General features: G+C 41.9%; 1 protein-coding gene across 2 annotated transcripts; it reads left to right on the forward strand.

Moving 5' to 3' along the window:
• Window positions 1–568: 568 nt before the first annotated feature.
• On the forward strand, window positions 569–20,632 carry tacr3l (tachykinin receptor 3-like). 2 transcript variants are annotated; one of them, XM_072670183.1, is made up of 5 exons: window positions 569–1,204; window positions 6,493–6,681; window positions 8,251–8,401; window positions 16,823–17,019; window positions 17,643–20,632. In XM_072670183.1, exons 1-5 carry the CDS (start codon window positions 678–680, stop codon window positions 17,932–17,934), a joined length of 1,356 nt encoding a protein of 451 aa, XP_072526284.1. In that variant the 5' UTR covers window positions 569–677; the 3' UTR covers window positions 17,935–20,632. The 2 variants fall into 2 exon arrangements, with proteins under 2 accessions (XP_072526284.1, XP_072526285.1); XM_072670184.1 differs by lacking the exon at window positions 17,643–20,632 and having other exon boundaries at window positions 16,823–17,023.
• The last annotated feature ends 226 nt before the right edge of the window (window positions 20,633–20,858 follow it).

A 20,858-nucleotide genomic window follows, 5' to 3' on the forward strand; every position in this document is an offset into this window, starting at 1 on the left:
TAAAATCTAGGGTATTAAAAAGATTGTATCTTGCTGTTGTTGGAGTAACTGTCTTTACTGTCCAGGAAAGATTTGGAGAAGCATTGCTGTGAGGATTTGATAGCATTCAGCAACAAGGCCGTTAGTAAAGTCAAGATGTTGGACGATCAGCACCCCAACTCATCTCAAAAGTACTGGATGGAGCTCCACCATCCATCATTCCAGAGAGCACAGATCTTCCACTGCTCCACAGCTCAATGCTGGGGGGCTTTACACCTCTCCAGTCCACGGCTGGCATTATTAGGCAGCATGGTGCCAATAGGGTCATCAGGTTAATCTGCTCCAGAGAGTCCTATTCCATTGGCTACACTTCTGTATCTACAGGGACTAGACAGGCTGTGTGTGTGTGTGCATTCATTAGAAGGGGTGTCCACAAATATTTGGACATATTGCGTACACAGACAGAGAGAGAGAGACAGAGAGAGAGAGGGAGAGAGAGAGAGATCTATGCGTAAACCCCTCTTCCCAACCCCGCCCTTATTTCTCCAGTTGTTTGCGCGCGCTCTCTTGCCTTTCCTCTCCCTCCTACACTCACTCACACACTCTCTCCTCTCTCTCCCCCCAAAACACACACGCACGCACGCTGTTCTACAGCTCTGCTTCCAGACCAGACCTGCTTTCAGAAACATGAAGGTCAGATGCGCGCGCGCCAAGCGGACTTTCATCTCCTAAACGAGCCGGACAGCTCTCTCTCTCTCTCTCTCTCTCTCTCTCTCTCTCTCTCTCTCTCTCCCTCTCTCTCTCCTCTTCTCCAGCCTTACCTCAGAACCACCACAGAGCAGAGGAGACAGAGAGAGATGGCCGTGCCTCACAGCAGCTCCAACATTACGCGCAACCTCACCAACCAGTTCGTGCAGCCCCCGTGGCGCGTGGCGTTATGGTCCCTCGCCTACAGCACCATCCTGGCCGTGGCCGTGTTCGGGAACCTGGTGGTCATGTGGATCATCCTGGCGCACAGGCGGATGCGCACCGTCACCAACTACTTTCTGCTGAACCTGGCCTTCTCGGACGCGTCCATGGCCGCCTTCAACACGCTGGTCAACTTCGTGTACGCCACGCACGGGGACTGGTACTTCGGGGAGGCGTACTGCAAGTTCCACAACTTCTTCCCCGTCACCTCCGTGTTCGCCAGCATCTACTCCATGACTGCGATAGCGGTGGACAGGTGAGGCACCTGCTGCTCCTTTGGTCCTTTAGAGCAGTGGTCAGAAACCCTCCTTGTGGAGATCTCCTGGTGATCTGCAGTACCTTCCAACCCACAACGAACACACCACACAAGGTTCAAGTGGGGTCAGTTAGGTCTTACTGGACGGTAGAGCTCCAGGACCAAGACTGATGACCACCTGTTTGTGTTGGAATTCAGTTAAAGAAGAAGTTCAGATATTTTTGTAACGTCTCCAACATTTTAGTGCTTGAGATGTAAACAAAGCCAATCTGAGTAGATTTGGTGGGAAGTGGTTCATTGTGGAGAAACGGACCGATTTAGATGTCTTCACAGTGGTGGTGAATGGAACCAGACGTCACTGTGTCTCCAATACACATCTAGCTATTTTATTTAATCCACCAATGAGCAGACACGAGTCTTCTGAGCTTAAATGTAATGCTGATGATGGTAAAATAGCGTAAAATCAAAAGACATGCGTTTTTAAGGGCTTTAAACTTTTCAGACGTCTGGTTCCCATCACCACCACTGTGAGCAATTCTTCATACAGCCTTAAAGAAAAGGGTCTCCTTAAGGGGTTGGGACACCTGCTCATTCATTGCTTCATTGTTTCTTCCAGATGTTTATTCTGCTTTTGTTGGAATAACTGTCTCTACTATCCAGGGAAGAAGGCTTTCTACTAGACTTTGAAGGAACATTGCTGTGAGGATTTGATTGCATTCAGTAAGAAGAGTGTTAGTGAGGTCAGGATGTTGGGTAATCACAACCCCAACTCATCTCAAAAGTACTGGATGGAGCACCATCCATCATTAGATAACACAGTTCTTCCACTGCTCCACAGATCAATGCTGGCAGGCTTTATACCCCTTTATACCCACCATGCGAAATGCCAATGCCTGGCATTTGGCATGGTGCCCAAACATGATCCATACTTATTATCATTATTAGAGTCCGATTTTATTGGAAATGCTTCTCTACAGGGGCTAGACAAGCTGTGTGTGTGTTTGTGTGTGCATTTGCACATCTGTGTCAGCAATGGGTGCAACTTAAAGTAGCTGAATGCATTCATTAGAAGGGGTGTCCATAAACATTTGGACAATATAGCTACTCCCATGCTTAACGGTTTAACAGTTGTTCTTTTCATTGGTTTCGTGCACCCTTGTCCTTCATCAGTCCACATTATTTGCTTCCAGGCTGCATCAGTCTTATTAAGGTGGTCTTTGAAAACTTCCTCCATGAAGCTGATGTGTGTGCAGGTGCCGCTGCACAGTAGAACAGTTCACCACCCCTCAGGGGTCTGCTAAATCTTCCTGTAAGTCTTTTGCAGTTGAACCAGGCTTTTTAGCAACTGTACATGCAGTTCCCACAGGATGTTTTCTTGATCTTCCAGACCTCACCATGGCCTCCACCGTTCCTATTTACTGCCATTTCCTAATTACACTATGAACTGAGGAAGTGGCCACCTGAAAATGCTTTGCTTAGCAAAGTTCCCAGCAGCTGCTTAGAGGAGCCCGTTGCTTTTGATTGGTGGGATGAGGTCTCAAGTGTCAGAGTAAACCTGGCCTTTAATAATAATGATTGTGAACAAGCAATAGCTCTACCATCCCATCTACAGGTTACCTGAGAACTTCTCAGAATCTCTTGCTGTGTGGATCTGATTGCTACAATACAAGGACAAAAGTATTGGGACACCTGTTCATTTATTGTTTCTTCTGAAATCAAGGGATATTAAAAAGAGTTTATCCTGCTTTTATTGGAATAACTGTCTCTACTGTCTACTAGATTTTAGAGCATTGCTGTGAGAATTTGATTGCACTCAGCGACACGAACGTTAGTGTGGTCAGGATGTTTGATGATCACCACCCCACCTCATCCCTGATTCCCCATTCCAGAGAACACAGCTCCACTGCTCCACAGCTCAATGCTGGGGGGTCTTTATACCCCTCCAGCCAATGCCTGGCATGGAGTGCCCAAAGTTTTGCATGGTAGTTTCTTCCTTTTCCCCTCTAAAACGATACAAAACCTACATGGAGTTGTAGCCATGGCACCCGGCAGTTCCTATCACCACCACTGTAAAGAAATCAGTCTACAGTGAGCCCTGTCACACCAAACCCACTCTGGACGGCACTGTGGGCCTGTTTACACCTCACATTACCATGCATTTTGTATCCAGACAGTATCTGGATCTACTTTGCCCGGATTCTGTTTACGCTTATCATTAAAATGCGTCCTCAGTCTGACCAGATGAGACAACTGGATAACTTCCAGTAAACAGCGGTAGACTGTCCTGCTCAGGTAGACTGGGCATTGTGGGGGTTCTTCTACAGCGCAGAAATGCACATGAACTCTAAATCAAATGTAAATGACTGTCTATTGAGTTTAACCCTGCACTTGACCCTAACCCTAACCCTACCCTTTAACCAACCCTGAATCCTAACCCTAATCCTGACCTAATCCATAAATCTAACCCTAACCTTAAACCTAACCCTAACCTTAAACCTAACCTTAAACCCTACCCTTTAACCAACCCTGAATCCTAACCCTAATCTTGACCTAATCCCTAAATCTAACCCTAATCTTGACCTAATCCCTAAATCTAACCCTAACCTTAAACCTAACCTTAAACCCTACCCTTTAACCAACCCTGAATCCTAACCCTAATCTTGACCTAATCCCTAAATCTAACCCTAACCTTAAACCCTACCCTTTAACCAACCCTGAATCCTAACCCTAATCTTGACCTAATCCCTAAATCTAACCCTAATCTTGACCTAATCCCTAAATCTAACCCTAACCTTAAACCTAACCCTAACCTTAAACCTAACCTTAAACCCTACCCTTTAACCAACCCTGAATCCTAACCCTAATCTTGACCTAATCCCTAAATCTAACCCTAATCTTGACCTAATCCCTAAATCTAACCCTAACCTTAAACCTAACCTTAAACCCTACCCTTTAACCAACCCTGAATCCTAACCCTAATCTTGACCTAACCCCTAAATCTAACCCTAACCCTTACCTAACCCTAACCCTACCCTTAAACCAACCCTAAATCCTAACCCTAATCTTAACAATAGATGGTTCTCGCAGTCCTGTAACGGCTCTATCAGAAAATGCGACGGACTGTTTAAACCACAAGGGGACAGCCTCTGTAATACTGCTGTCAACTACCGGCAAATAGGCATGAGTATGAGCACACACACACACACACACACACACAGCGAGAGAGAGCATAAGGGAGCTCAAGCAAGAGAGCGTAAGAGAGAAGCCAAGAGCCACAATAATTATTTCTTCCATTAATGTTGTTTTTGACAGACGTATTCCTGCACACTTTACAGTCATGTGACGTTTACCTGAGGACAGTTCGGGTACCTCTCACCTCTTACCTCTGAGGATAAAAGAAGTCTGTGTTTTTCATGTGCGTGAACTGAAATTACTGTCACTGGCTTTTTTCCCTTTCACATGATGTCCAAGACCTGTCTTTATCTTTTTAAAATCATTGATGCCTTATGGGAGCCATGCATTGGTCATTGGTCATTACCTGAAATACTCAGAATGAGCACCTAAAGAAAGCAGGCTAATTCAGACTGTCAGGAACCTTTCATTCAGTTTCTTCAGCTTTATATGAAGTGACGCCACAGAAGAACCACTTTCTGTTCCCTAAAGAAACGTCTAGTAGTGACTCTTAAAGGGCCCATATCACACAAAACTGGCTGATTAGTGTTCAGGAATGTTTCTTCAGCTTGATAATTCCACTTTAGGGCTGCAACACACGACTATTTTAATAATCAAATAATCAGTAGCTCTGTACTTGGATGGTCCATCTTAGATGCTCACCTGACATTCAAAATTGAATCTAACATTCAGCTGAATTCATCTGAACCCTAATCTTAACCTAATCCCTAAATGTAACCGTAACCCTAGCCTTAACCTTAAACCTAATCCTAACCTTACCCTTGAACCAACCCTAAATTCTAACCTTAATCTTAACCTAATCCCTAAATCTAACCCTTACTCTTACCCTTACCTAACCCTAATCCTAATCCTAACCCTAACCCTAACCCTAACCCTAATCCTAACCCTAACCCTAACCCTAACCCTTACTCTTACCCTTACCTAACTCTAATCCTAATCCTAACCCTAATCCTAACCCTAACCCTAACCCTAACCCTTACTCTTACCCTTACCTAACTCTAATCCTAATCCTAACCCTAACCCTAATCCTAACCTAACCCAACCTAACCTAACCTAACCTAACCTAACCTAACCCTAACCTTACCCTTGAATCAACCCTAAATCATAACCCTAATCTTAACATAATATTATATGCTAATATTAAAGCTACATAAAACTTTAATATCATTTTCCTGCAAAAATTTAGAAAGAAGCAAATATAACAAATAAATATAAAATATCCATATTTTCCCTTAATCAGTCTCCCATAATTATTCAGATCAGCAATAAAGAGAACGGAAGACAAATGTGAGACAGTCTTTTTAGCTTGCGTTTCTGTTTTCTGTTTGTATTAGTGACTTTTATTTTGGCACGGTCTGACCTGAGCCACAATATCTTCGATCAGCGTAACCAGCAAGCTCCAGCAAGGCTCTTTTGGTTGAAGGGTGGGACTTTATCCATAATCAGCATGTTAAAGGTCATGTTCATGAGGTCTGGGGCCCCTTGACATCTAAACACTTCAGGCTCTGGAGGGCAAAGCTTGACTCCTTTACCAGGCAGGGTCACATAAAATACAAGTACATGGACCATAACAGAGGTCATTTTATACCACAGAAGCTTTTTCACAATAAAGAGCAGATATTTTGGTCCCAAGCTTCCCATTGCTGAAATGCCATTGACGGTTCTAAGCTAGGCCTTTTATTTATTTATTTATTTATTTATTTAACATCACTTTAAAAAAGAAAATGAAAAATTAGTGTAAAAAAAGTGTAAAAAATGAAATAAAATTAAGTGTGTTTTGAAGTTTTCTTATGATGTTTCCTTATCCAGGACCCTTATCTCCCCACCAAGGAGCCAGTAAACGTAGCACTCATCTCACTTTGAAGTCTAAAGAACAAGACTTTTCATTTCCTACTGTTCAGCCATGCTAGGCCAAAGCCAGGCCTCTCCTTCAGAGCTTTACAATCTGAGGGATCACACTAACTCATGAAGCAGATAAACATGACATCCCCCCTTATTACACCACCGCCGTCTCGCTCGCTCTCTGCATTCGGCACCTTTTTCAATCAGCGCGATATTGACCAGCCAGTAAATCTCCCTCTCGATCTCTGCCACAGGTACATGGCCATCATCCACCCGCTGAAGCCCAGGCTCTCGGCTACAGCCACGAAAGTGGTGATCGTGTGTATCTGGTGTTTGGCGGTGGTTCTGGCCTTCCCCCTCTGCTTCTACTCCACCACCAGGACCCTACCACAGAGAACCATCTGCTACGTAGCCTGGCCAAGATTGACGGAGGATTCGTTTATGTGAGAGACTTAATCACGTTAGCTTTCATTTACTGTGTTAACGGAGCATGTTGAGTTACCACATCTGATTCTGAACCAGTTGAGCTTGAAGGAGCACATGTTCAACAATGTTTCTTATCTTTGACCTTTCCCCCATTTCCAGCCCCTTTTTCATCATGTTACTGTTACTGTACCTTTAAGAGTGATAGGAGTGATATATGTAAATGAGCTCTGTTCTGATTGCCTGCTTTGTATTGTGCCTCATTCAAAAAAACAGTCCAGGCTGAAACACACCTCATGGCTTCAGTATTAATGGGCGGAGCTAAACTGCTGTTTGGTTTTTGTGACATCACAAAAACAGTGATTTCAGAATGGGCTGATTTTGCAGCTTAGCTTCCACATATAAACTAGAAATCTGCGAGGGCATGAAAGTAGACAGTCAACCCAACCCAATTATTAGAAAAACATTAGTGGATAGCGATGCAAGTGCAGCGGCCAGAGCAGCTATAGAACTTGCAGTGATGCATGTTGGCATAGCAACGCTTTCATCACTTCCTGTTAGTAGAAAACAGGTTAGTCTATACCCTACAGCATCAGTGTGTAGTGCGCAATTGGGACGCAGCCCACTAGTCACGGTTAGCCACGGCTAATGTTGATGATCTGATTCCAGTCAAGAGTGGATATATTGGGCAGCAAGTGAACAGTCAGATCTTGAAAGTGATGTGTTGGGCAAACGTAAGAACCTGAGACACTTCGACAAGAACCAAACTGCAATGTTCTAGACGACTAGACCAGAACACCTCCAAAACATCAGGCAGGTCTTATGGGGTGCCCCCGGTATGCAGTGGCCAGTACTTACAAAAAGTGAAGTCCATGTCTCAACAGGTCAGAGCAGGGGGGCTGCTTATTATTAGGCAGGTGATTTTACTGTCATGGTGATGCTGATTGGTGTATGTAGATTACCTGGGCTCTGGTTGGCTGAACTCTTGAAGAGTGCACTATATTGGATCTCCTTTAAAAAAGCTTCAGAATGAATGGGCAGGGTAAAAATGCTGGTGGTCATATGGTAATGCGATCATGGTTGTGACATCACAAGAGTAATGAATTGAGAATTGGTTCTGAAGCTTAGCCTGAGGGCTGGGGAGTGAACGGCACCTTTTACAAGAGTTACATCAAACGCTTTTTTCAGGAAAGGGAGAAAAATACAGCTTTTCTGGGCCCCCTTTAATGCAAGGTGTCCTAGAAAGGGGGGGACATTAGGACCCCCTACATTAGGACCCCCCACCCCCCACCCCCCCCGTTCATATGCTGGTGTGAATCATAGTATAATAGATAAAAGCTCACAGACATAATAGATAAAGACTCTGTAACTCAAAGAGGTTGGAGACACCTTGCTCCAAGCAGGCTTTGATCTCACCTCTCATTATGTTCTTTGTTCATCTGCTGATGACTTTGATCTTATTTTCTGTGAGATAGAAAACGGCTTCTTTCATGGATTTTGCCAGACTTTCAGTCTCCAATCTCCTTCAGTCCTTCAGTTTGCTAAGCTTGCTTCTCCTTTGTCAACCCTGACACTCTTTGTGATTGCAGGTACCACATCATAGTGACGGTTCTGGTGTACATGCTGCCCCTAGTGGTGATGGGGATCACTTACACTATAGTGGGGGTGACACTGTGGGCAAGCGAAATCCCTGGAGACTCATCAGACAACTACCACGGCCAGCTACGTGCCAAGAGGAAGGTAGGTGTGGCTGCTGTACTCAAGCATGTCCAGTGTCTAGACTAGGTCTAATGGTTCGGGCTGAATCGGGTAGATAAATGGCCTGATAGAACTTAAGTGTCCCAGAGAAACTCTCAACAACTGCGTCAGCGGCCTTTGGTTGACTCTACACCTCTGATTCATTCAAAGCAGGAAGAAAAAGACATCTTAAGAACGAACGCTATGTTAAAGGGTCAATATCCTGATTTTTTTCTTGGTTTATTATATTCACTTATGATGTTTTATGATGTTGTCCTTTTTGACCAAGCTTGTTGACCAGCATGACCAGCTGTTCCACCATTATGTCCAGCATGACCAAACTAATCAACCAGTATGACCAGCTTGGTCATGTTGGTCATGGTGATAGACCAGCTAGACCATCAAACTCATATAAAAGCATACACTAAACTGGTCAACCAGCTGCTTAACCAGGTTACATGCTCGTACAGGGTATGTTTTCACCTGGATGGCCAGTTTTTCACCCACCTTGACCATCAAAGACCAGCTTAGAAACCAGCTAGCAACAAAAGCTGGTCTTGGGCTGGAATATTCAGCATCATAATAATATGATATATAAAGGCAGTTTAGAAGTGTGATGATTTTTGTGGGCTTTGCCATTGTATCTCCCTCTCAGACCCATCCCTGCTTCTAATCATAGCTCAGAGAGGGAACTTCTGAATGAGACACCATAAATATAAAAGCAATCAGTTTATAAAGCATGTGAACCAACTCTGTCCTGTTCTGACTCTTTCTGCAGCGTGAAAATCTCACTAAAATATTACTGCTGTCTGCTTTTCCCACAGATTAAGGTCATTACTTTGAGTACATCCCTCACGCCAGCTGTGAGCTTAAAAACACTTGCCACACACACACACACACACACACACACACACACACACACACACACACACACACACACACACAGAGCTACAGCTCCTCCATATCTAATATTACACAACAGATCATTTCGCATCTCCGGTCTTCTCCTTTCATCATCCAGCACTATTGTTTCAGATTCAGAGATTACAGGGGATTGCAGCGGATTAGGGAACTTGTCAAGTCACCTATTTACAACCCATACCTTCTGACGCTGCCCGCGGACGACACCGATTGGTGGGGCAGTGTTGTGGAAGCTTGTAAAATCACTGAGGGTTTGTTGACATTCGTGTGGCCTGGCGATGAACATGAGGGCGCTGATTTGTTGGGTGGTGATGTGACATCCTCAGTGATCTGTCAACACAGTCTGACAGAGTCTGAAGGTGTGCTGAAGATATTGTGCATTAGGTGATTGAACAGTGTATAACTGAAATGTATAATAATATAATGCCCATAATATTCTAAACCCAGCAGGAAAAGGCTGCAGCACCACCAAGCTTTTTAGCTTGAATACAGTAAATCAGGGCTGCCCACAGTGTGGTCCAAGGGCCAAGGTCAGCTTGTCAAGATGTTTATTTTGGACCAAGAGATAGATTCCCACTTCCTTTATGAAATAGGAAACATGTTTATATATATATAACAGAATATATATTTTTATGATATATATAAAATATATAACAATATACCTATTTTCAGTACATTCATTATGAATACATTATTCAATATCTAGCAATATTTTAATAAGTAATAATTAAAATTATTCAGTACCAACTAATTTAGTAGCTACTACTTATTCAATGTTTCATAATTATTAAAGAAGTGGTAATTATTTAGTACATACTAATTATTTAGTATCCAGTAATTGTCCAATAACTAGTAATTATTTAGTACCTACTAATTTATTACACAGTAATTATTCAGTATCTACTTATTATTAATTAGAGTTAAATATTCACTACCTACTTCTTTAGGGACTATTCACTAAATACTAATTTAGTACCTAGTAATTATTCACTACCTGCTAATTATTCAAAATCTCTTAATTATTCAGTTATTCAGAATATTTGGTAATTATTCAGTACACACACTATTCCGTATCTATTCAGTAACTATTCAGTAAGTGGTAATTATTCAGTTCCTACTAATTTAGTACCTAGTAATTATTCAGTGCCTACCAATTATTAAGTATTTAGTAATTATTCACTACCTACTAATTTAGTACTTAGCAATTATTCACAACCTACAAACTGATTACCTAGTAAGTATCCAGTACCTCCTAATTATTCAGTAAGTGATAATTATGTTAGATAAGTACACACTAATTATTTAATAAGTATTAGTTAATCAGTACCTACTCATTATTCCAGTATCTACTATTTATTCTATAAGTACTAATTATTATAACATATTATTTAGAATCTGCTATCAAACTAATATGTAACTTCTTGTTGGAAGTGTGTGTCCATATACAGGCCTTTAGGGTCAGAAGTGTTAAGGAAGACTCCTTAACTGGGCACCCAATTAGAGTTGGCCACTGCTACTTATACTGTGGGCATAAGTGTAGTATTAATGACCATTGATAAACAGCTTCCATTCTTTCTGCTGAACATCTGTTGCGTTTACTGTGGTTATCTAGTGAAGTGGATTTTAAACTGGCCCAGGCTGACCTCGTTCTCTCATTAGAGGCCAGGGTAGATTATAAACAAGCCTCTTAACCAATCACAGTGCTGGTTTATACTGCGAGCTGTGAGCATCCTAACCACTCACAGTTCCAGGTGAGTGTTGTAATGAATGAAGACATTTTTTAACTAAAGTGAATTGCATTAGTCGATATATTGCAGGCCATGCAGTGTAGTTTTGGTACATCGTGAGACATATCCCAGTGTATATATGAAGAAATTAAATTGCAGATTAATTATCCTTATTAGTCTCAACAACAAAACTGCTGTCAAATGGAATTCTCAGTGTCCAAAGGTGCTGGAATCTTGGCTCGGATTTGTAGTGTAATAAGAAAGGGTTTGGTCTTGCCAGGCATACTGATGTTATCAGTGCAGCCATGCTCTTAGGGGCATGCTTCAGCACACAGCTAACCTCACAGTGATTCCAACACAAAGGAAAAATATGAAGTTCATCAACAAAAGTTGATTGAGGACTTGCTTCAGGATGCCCTCTAGTGTTTTACAGTAATATTTAACTCTTTTAGCCACAAGTCCTATGTACTGCATGATCGTAGAAATGTGCTCCAAACTGGACTATTGCCAATTACATATTATTATGTATTATTATATTATATTATACGGCTCTACAAAAGCTTTATAAAGACTTCTAAAGTGGGCCATTTCTCTTTTCACATTGATGTTCTGATTCCTTTAAGGCTAATTAATTCAGAGAATTGCACCAATGCCTGTCTTTGGCTCCTCATTTAGGCCTCTCCTCAGGCCGATGCCCACAACCTATCTACCTATATCTACAATATATGACCAGACAGTGTGTCTGTGAGTTGGTGGTCAAATGTAGTAATCAATAAGTGGGTTAGGGTTTTTGGCTTCATTTTGAAAAGAGTTGCTGAGAATGGGAAGCAGTTTATTGGTAATGGGTAATGCTGCCGCACTCATAGCTCTCCTCCTGAAATGTCCCGTCTTGCTTCCTTGTTGATCCACATTCCAAACAGCTCTACCATCATTAGTGAGGCTGTGGGCAACAGATCAGATGAAAACAAGGAAAGCAGATAAAGAAAAGATGCCATCTGCATCACGTCATACATGGAGGTCATTTGAAGTGCTTTACATTTACAAGAGAAATAAAAACACTAACTAATAAGCCTGCATATTGTGACATCTCTGGTGCTCTGTTGCTGCCTTGGCATCCTAGGGCAATGTTTCCCACATTTCCCACATTTTTACACATTGGTTTCATGGTTTCTTGCTCTAACACACAACCTTCAGGCCTCAGGAAGGGCTTGTTAATGAGCTGATTAGCTGGATCATGTGTGTTAGAAGCAAGCCAACACTAAAATGTGCAAGGCAGGGCCTTGTCTTATAGAACCAGGGTTGGGAACCCTTGCTTGTGCCATACTGTGGCATTCATGTTCACCAAGGAATACACAGTGGAAATGTACCCTAATAGGTAATACAATGCCTTTAGGTTCCAATAGTGTGTCTCAATGTATCTTAGAACAACATAATGTGAAAATTGGTATTTCTTGCTACAGTACAGAATAACATTTTGAGCCTCCACTAAAGGACACACTTTACACTTGCATTTCTGGACAAGCTGAGAGATTTTTACTGGAAGTGAAAGAAGCATGTAAAGCGATATTACAGGATTTTTACCAAAAATATGACTCTGGTAATGCAGCTTTTCTTAACGCAGTTCTTACGAGCATTATCCTGCCCACTTCACCCAAGGTACATAGTACAGTTAGCAGTGTACCAAGCCCAGAGTAGCAACAGTGGAGTGGTCAGTGGAGCGTCACAATGACGAAGCTGCTATTTTAAGGTAGAAATGCTACATAAAGTTACTTTAAAGGCACATTATTTTCATGTGAATGACAGGGACATGCAAATGCTACATTAATCACCAAGAGCATCCAGCCTCATATCATTATCTCGAATTAGACTGCTTCCTAATACAGCATGTCTCAGTTCATTTTCAAGATCTGTATCCAACCCATAGTGTTGCCTGATTCTGTCCTCCCCCTGCTGCCAACACACAGTCACCTGGCTCAGGTGTGCATGTTTGATCAGGCCAGGCTTGCACCAAGGCTGGACTGGAAGCCTCTACAGTAATGCATCCAACTATTGTAGCACAATTCCATCCTGTTTTGTCTGCCTGGCAGTAAAAAACATGCTCCTAGCTCAACTAGCATGTTTCTAATGATCCAGATCCAGCATGCCCAGCCCATGTTTTGACCTTGAAGCCCATCAGAGAATCCAAACTGGTTTCAGATTAGCAGAAAAAATGGCCTCCACCACAGCCGCCTCCGCTTCCTCTCACCTGCTGTGGAGGCTGCGTCATTGCTAACCTTTCTGGGCTTTGTGTAGCTGTCAATCCCAAAGTGAAAGTGAGCCTCTGCTGACCCCTCTTACTCATTAAATCATGGTGGGCTCACTTTAGCGCTCCAGTGCCTGACACCTCATTAAAAAGCGTGTTGTAAATGAATGTGGTTCTCAGTTGTGACAGACAGGGTCCCGTTGTCTTTGTTAGCCACAGTGTTAGGTCTTTGTCTTATTAAGAAGAAGTTAATAAGTCCAATTGCAAAGTTTGGGGGTGGCCTTTAAGGGGCTGTCGAGAAGTATGAAGGAACAGAGTTGGGCTGGGGTGGATCAACAAGCTTGACAATGCATGAGTGGCTTTTGAAAAATGTTAGCCCATTAGGTAAAAGCCTTAACATTTAGAGAGAATAGAGGGATAATATCAAGACATCTGCTATGATCCAAAATAAAAGGGAAGGTCGAGGAGAAGGCAAAGTAGGACTCCATTCAGATGCACTCTTAAAATAAAGGCAGTGGTTAGAGCTCAAAAAATTGTCTGAATAATTTTAATGGTTATTTGTGAGGTTAAATGGATCTTCACACACTGGGATCACCTTTTGTAGATACAAAAATGGCTCTAGATAGTACCAAAAAGAGTTACACTATAAAAGAACCATTTGGATACTATGTTAAAGTCGTAATAAAACCTCTTCTAGATAATACAGAGCATCAGAAAGGGTTCCACTATGGTTATAGTACTATATAGAACCCTTTTCAATGCTTAATTGGTTACTTGTCATGTTGAAGGTTCTTCACATACAAAGTAAACCTATTGTAGGTTCAAAACAGCACAAATAAAGAGTTCCACTATAAAAGAACCATGTGAATACTCGGCAGGTGTAATGGAGCTTTAAAAAACAAACACTATGGCTTATCGAAGATTTTTAGTACTAAAATGGTCCTTTCTGTATAGAACTCCAAAAAACATGTTTAAAGGTTATTTGCCAGGTTAAACGGTTCTTCACAGACAAAGGAAACTTCTTGTTGACAAAAATGGTTCTATGTAGACCCAAAGAGAGTTACACTGTAGTTTCCAAAGAACCCTTTTAAGAACTTTTTAGATATTATTCAATATAGAACTAAAAAATGAATGCTTAAATGTTTATTTGTCAGGTTAACTGGTTCTCCGTATACAAGAAAAATCTCTTGTAGATACAAACATGGTTCTATGTCGTTCCAAAAGGGTTCCACAGACTTATAAAAACATATATTGTCTTAAAGCATTTTCTCACAACTCTAACAGCGTATCAGGCTGTTTAAAGAGTGTTTAAAGAGTGTTTAAAGCCTCTCAGCTTAACACACGCATTTAGTAGATAAAAGTACTGTAATACTGATTACACTGCATCAAGTGCCTACTGGAGTCCTGTTTGTTCTGGCAGTGATTTCCCTGTCTATTAAACACCCCTCATTCCATGCAGCAGTTCATGTCCAGGTTTAGTTGGGGTTTCTGAGCTGAGAAACCAGCAAACTCTGCTGGACTCCAGCCATAAGTTCTCCACCCCTGCCCTAAAACATCATGAATTTTTGACACAATGTAAAGAACAATTTGCTTGGATGGTCCATTATAGATGCCTTGTGGATGATCTCCTGACAATCTACATTCAACTGAATGTGTTTTAAATGCAAATGAACTCTAAGATTGTCTATTGAATTTAACCCTAACCCCAACCTTACCCATGGGTTAACCCTAAAACCTAACCCTGACCTTACCCATGGGTTAACCCTAAACCCTAACCCTGACCTTACCCATGGATTAACCCTAAACCCTAATCCTGACCTTACCCATGGGTTAACCCTAAACCCTAACCCTGACCTTACCCATGGATTAACCCTAAACCCTAATCCTGACCTTACCCATGGGTTAACCCTAAACCCTAACCCTGACCTTACCCATGGATTAACCCTAAACCCTAATCCTGACCTTACCCATGGATTAACCCTAGACCCTAACCTTAACCTTACACATGAATCAACCCAAAATCCTAACCCTAACCTTAACCTTACCTATGGATTTACCTTTAACCCTAACCTTTAACTTTACCATGTATTAACCCTTAACCCTAATCTTAACCTTACCCATGTATTAACCCTAAACCCTAACCTTAACCTTACACATGGATTAACCCTAAACCCTAACCTTAACCATACCCATGTATTAACCCTTAACCCTTAACCTTAATCTTACACATGAATCAACCCTTGCCCCTAACCTTACCCTTAACCTTACTAATGGATTAACCCTAAACCCTAACCTTAACCTTACAAATGGATTAACCCTAAACCCTAACCTTAACCTTACACATGGATTAACCCTAAACCATAACCTTAACCTTACACATGAATAAACCCTAAATCCTAACCCTAACCTTAACCTTACTCTTAAATCTAATTCTCATTTAATAGACAGTCATTTAACTTTGAGCTCAGTTGCATTTTCATTAACATTCAGTTAAACATTAGTTGAATGTCAGGTCAGCACCTACGAGGCATCTACAATGGACCATCTAAGTAAACTGTTCCCCAATTGTCAGGTTCAGATCATGTAAAAAAGTGAAAAACAGCAAAAATGGAGGTTGTTGCATGATGGTATATTAGCTCAATGCTTACATATACAATAAGGGGTTAGGGGACCTCTATGAGTTCAATTATAAAGTTCAACATGAGCCAGAAGAAACAAATGATTCCATTATTATTGCTAAGCAGTTGCTGGAGTATCCCAAGGTGTTGCTATGGGGTTACTAGGTGGTTGCGGCGGTATCCCAGGTTTGATTGTTGTTGTTGTTTTTTTTGAAAGTGAAAGTGCTTAAGAACCCCTGCTCTAGTCAGTGGTAATGGACACATTATGATTGTACTATAAAGTACATTTTCAGGCAAAGTGTAAAAATACCCCATTGTCCAATCATAAATCAGCTTGGCAAGCTGCAACTGTTGGACCCCTGACCAAGGCCCTTACCTTCACCCTCAACTAACACTGTGTGTGTTCACTGCACGGCGTAGGCCGAATTCCAAGTGGTGAATATGGTCGTCTTGTCTTATCTTGTCCTGCACTACTGAAATCTACCGAGTTAATGGACAAAATTTGGTCTTATTGGGAGTCTGGATCTCAGTCCTACGTGAGAATTTAACAAGATCCAGCTTGTGATTGCATTACTTCCAGAATCAAAGCGATGGGGTTTCCTGAAGCCCAATCAGAAAATGTCTCTGCTTGGGTTCGGTCTAGTGTCATCATGTTTGTGATTCCTCCTCAAGGAAGAATGGCAGCAGGGGTCTGAGTACTGAAAAGAATCAGAACAAACTGGTCTGATCACTCTAGTGTTATCAGACGGAAACTCAAGCAGAGAAAAGTACGTGTTTAACAGAAGGACTCTTGAGTGACCTGAGTGACCCTTCTCCCTCATAGCTTAGAGATTCACATCTGGCAAAAAAAAGAAAACAATAAACTGGGCTAAACCTGCATATTGTCTTGAGCTGGTGTCCCTTTCTCTCTTCACAGGTGGTAAAGATGATGATTGTAGTGGTGGTAACCTTTGCTCTTTGCTGGTTGCCTTTTCACGTGTACTTTATTGTGACTGGCCTGAACAAGCACTTGAACAAGCTGAAGTCCATCCAGCAAGTTTACTTAGCCGTGCTCTGGCTGGCCATGAGTTCCACCATGTACAACCCCATCATCTACTGCTGCCTTAACAGCAGGTAAAACTCAGACAAGGCATCATACACACACACTCACACACACATACACACACAACAAAAACAGTCATACTAACTTGACTGCCTTATATTGTTAATCTATATGATGTAATATAATTGATATTGTCTTAGAGAAATGTCTGATTCATTTGTTTTATAAAGGGTATGCATTGACGTCCGTTTCCCACGAAAACACGCCCCCTTTAGTTGGACTGAGAGGCTGTGTTTATTAGGGAAATCGACCAAACTGGGAATGAAACAAGCGACTATCTGCTCAAATTAAAGATAGTTGGACTCAACAGCAATGGTCCATGGACCATTCCCAGCAATGTGTAGCTTTACGAGCCTACACTGCTACCGCTCATTCAAACACTGCTACCGTTTTATGTGCAGTGCCACCGTTTATGAGTGGATATTGCCTTCATTTATATGCCTTCACTGCTACAGTTTATATGACTTCATAACTATCGTTTATGAGCATACACTATATGTCCAAATGTTTGTGGACACCCCTTCTAATGAATACATTCAGCAACTTTAACTTGCACTCACTTCTGACGGCCATTTGTGACATGTCTTTATGACATGCTCTCGGGCCACTGAACTAACCTGTTTCTGCCTCCCAGGTTTAGAGCAGGCTTCAAAAGAGCCTTCCGGTGGTGTCCTTTCATCCACGTATCGAGCTATGATGAGCTGGAGCTGCGCACCACCCGCCTCCACCCCCGCAATCAGAGCAGCATGTGCACACTGTCCCGCGTCGACACCAGCGTTGATGGCGACGACCCCCGTCAGGGCGACCGGAAGAGCTCTAAGTCTCAGAACCAAAGCGAGGTCAACGGGGCCAAAGAGAACCCACCACCCACCACTAAAAACGGCCACTACAGCGAGCCCACCTTCGCTTCCGAGCAGCTTAACTGAGGGTGGAGAGCAGCCGTGGCCTCTTCTGTTCTTGGTTAGCCGACTCTTTGGTCAAACCTGCCTTTAAATGGGTCCTTTCATATCCTCTGAAACAAAGGAGCTTAATGTAGTAATTGGACATTGTTACAGTTACAGAGCATAACACTCACACCACAGCCTGCACATATACACTATATGGACAAAAGTATTGGGACACCTGCTTGTTCATTGTTTCTACTGAAATAAGAGCATTTGTTAGTGAGGTCAGAATGTGTCAGGATGATCACCACCCCACCTCATCATCAGCAATTCCCCTTCTCACCCCGAAAGTACTGGATGGAGCACCATCCATCATTCCAGAGAACTCAGTTCGTCCACTGCTCCACAGCTCTCCACAGTGCTGGGGGGTTTTACTTCTCTCCAGTCCACGCCTGGCATTAGGCAGCAAGGTGCCAATAGGTTCAAGTTTATCTGCTCCAGTCCTATTCTATTGGCAGTACTTCTTTACAGGGACTAGACAAGCTGTGGGGGTGCATCTGCAATGGGTGCACCAAAGAATATGCATTTATTAGAAGGGGTGTCCACAAACATTTGGAAATATAGTGTATATGGGTTCAATTAAAGGGGAAGTTCACCAAAAAAACAACATATTTACGTATTATCACCTCCTCAGCCTACACCAGTTTTATTACCCAGCATCCTTCTTTTACACTTTTACACTGATTTTGGATGGTCAGCTCAGTGAACAAATTATAACACAGGGCAGGAAATCAAAAAATGGTCATCTGCAAATATACTTGTATATTTACATAGTCATATTTTTTACATATATAACATTATATGGACCTCAGGATGTTAGAGTGGATGGGAAACTTTTTCGTGTTATAGCATATAGTGTTTCCCAGTGCTGGTCCTGGACATGCCACTGCTCTGGACGCTTTAGTGAAATGCCCTTCATGACTTCATGACTTCATGCCGGATCGGTGGTCAGTTTAGCACAGTGTTATTATTAACCGTATTGACGTCAGCCGGCCGTTGTACGAAACCTGTATTACATGTTGTGGTCCATCTTAAGAGGTTTTAATTGCATCTGACCCAGAGTCAGAAATGGTGATGAATGTATTAGAACACAAAGGCATATCAATGTCACTTATTTATTAATGTCAAAAATGCATGCTGTGACGTATTTCTGAAAACATGTGTACAGATGTTGTTTGGTATGTTGTTTTTATATGTGTCTTAAACAGAGAACATAGCCAGACAAATAATATTATTATAATATTATATAATACAATATATATAATATAAAATATAATATGTCCAAAGGTTTGTAGACACCTGTTCATTCAGCATTTCTCCTGAAGTCAAGGGTATTAGTGGCGAGTTTGTGCTGCTTTGCTGAAATTATGGCCTCATATCTTGCAAGAAGGCTTTACATTGCTGGGAAGATTTGATTGGATGTAGCCAGGCCTTAGTGTTCTCTGGTTCTCTGATTTTCAGAGAACATCACTGAGGTCAGGTTCAACTCTAGAGATTGCAAGTCCACTGAGAACATTGGCCGGAGGTTGGATGTTGGACCACCCGGCATTTTCAAAGAGTTTGCTAAACTTAGCTAAAGACATCAGCTGGTTTAACTGTCCTTCACTAGAGTTTTCTGAAGAATCTAACCAAAATATCTCCCACTTTTTATGTCCCAGGTTAGCATTGTTATTCTATGCTACAATAGTCAAGTCAAGTCAGATTGATTTGTATAGTGCTTTTTACAACTGTTGTCATCACAAAGCAGCTTTACATAATTAGTATTTAATAAAAAAAATCAGAAGAAATAACGTAGGACATGAAGGATCAAAGACCCCCAGTGAGCAAGCCAACGGCGACAGTGGCAAGGAAAAACTCCCTCAGAGCTGGAGGAAGAAACCTTGGGAGGAACCAAGACTCACAAGGTGGACCCATCCCATCCTCCTCTGATCAGAACTATTTAAACATTATTGATAAAAAAATGACCAAATCAGGTACAGCAGATAGTTAATAGTGGCGATATTTAGGCAATACTAGTTGCTAACAACACATTGTACAGTATTTTGCTCATCCAGACATCATAGGAACTCATCCACACAGAGACATTGAACAGTACAATGGGCACAACTGATTTAACAAGACCCAAATAGATGTAAGTGCTAATAAACACCACTGCTTTTAGTACTGTTAATGTGTGGTGCGGCCATATTGGATTTTGAACTCGGGGTTGGGGGTTGGGGTTAAGGTTCTCTCAACTTTCCAAGTAGGGAATCCTCCTAGTGGGGGCGTTCCAGCTGAAATGTCCTACCAACTCAGAAAATCCAACATCCCAGTTTAAACGGAACGCAGCATTAGGCCTCCCATTCTATTGGCAGTGCTTTTGTATGAGCCTATGTTCACAACTGAACCCCAGTGCACCTGAAAGATGCTGAATTTTCTAAAAAGGCTTAAACGGCTGTCTGGATATTTTTGGACATTTGTATGTTCTTTATATGAAGATGTATAAAATGTGTAGTGCTACATCACAAGCGATGTTGCCCGCTTCAGTGCTGTGCCAGCCATTTAGTGCCATGCAAGGGCAAATGACATGCTTGTGACACTGTTAGCACTGTTAGCATTTGTGGCTGCTTGACGTTTATACTGTTTATCTTGGTCAGTTTCATCAAAGAGAAGAATAAAGGTGATTTTGAAGAATAAAGAAGACTTTGAAGTGTTTGTGCTCATTGCTAGACGTTTAAAATGAGACGCCTAAAGGAATTTACCTGACTATCACAAGCTAGCTAAACTACACCTGATTATCCTCAGTCAGCCTCCGGCTTCAACGTTCGTCACCTGGTTGAATGTAGGTTTTGATGTTGGGGGAACAACAAAATTTAAGGTCAGACGAACGTCTTACGCCAAAGTTAATTTGACGTAAAATATTTCTG

This window comes from Salminus brasiliensis, chromosome 24 (genome assembly GCF_030463535.1).
Source record: "Salminus brasiliensis chromosome 24, fSalBra1.hap2, whole genome shotgun sequence".
In the NCBI taxonomy this organism is placed as follows: domain Eukaryota; kingdom Metazoa; phylum Chordata; class Actinopteri; order Characiformes; family Bryconidae; genus Salminus; species Salminus brasiliensis.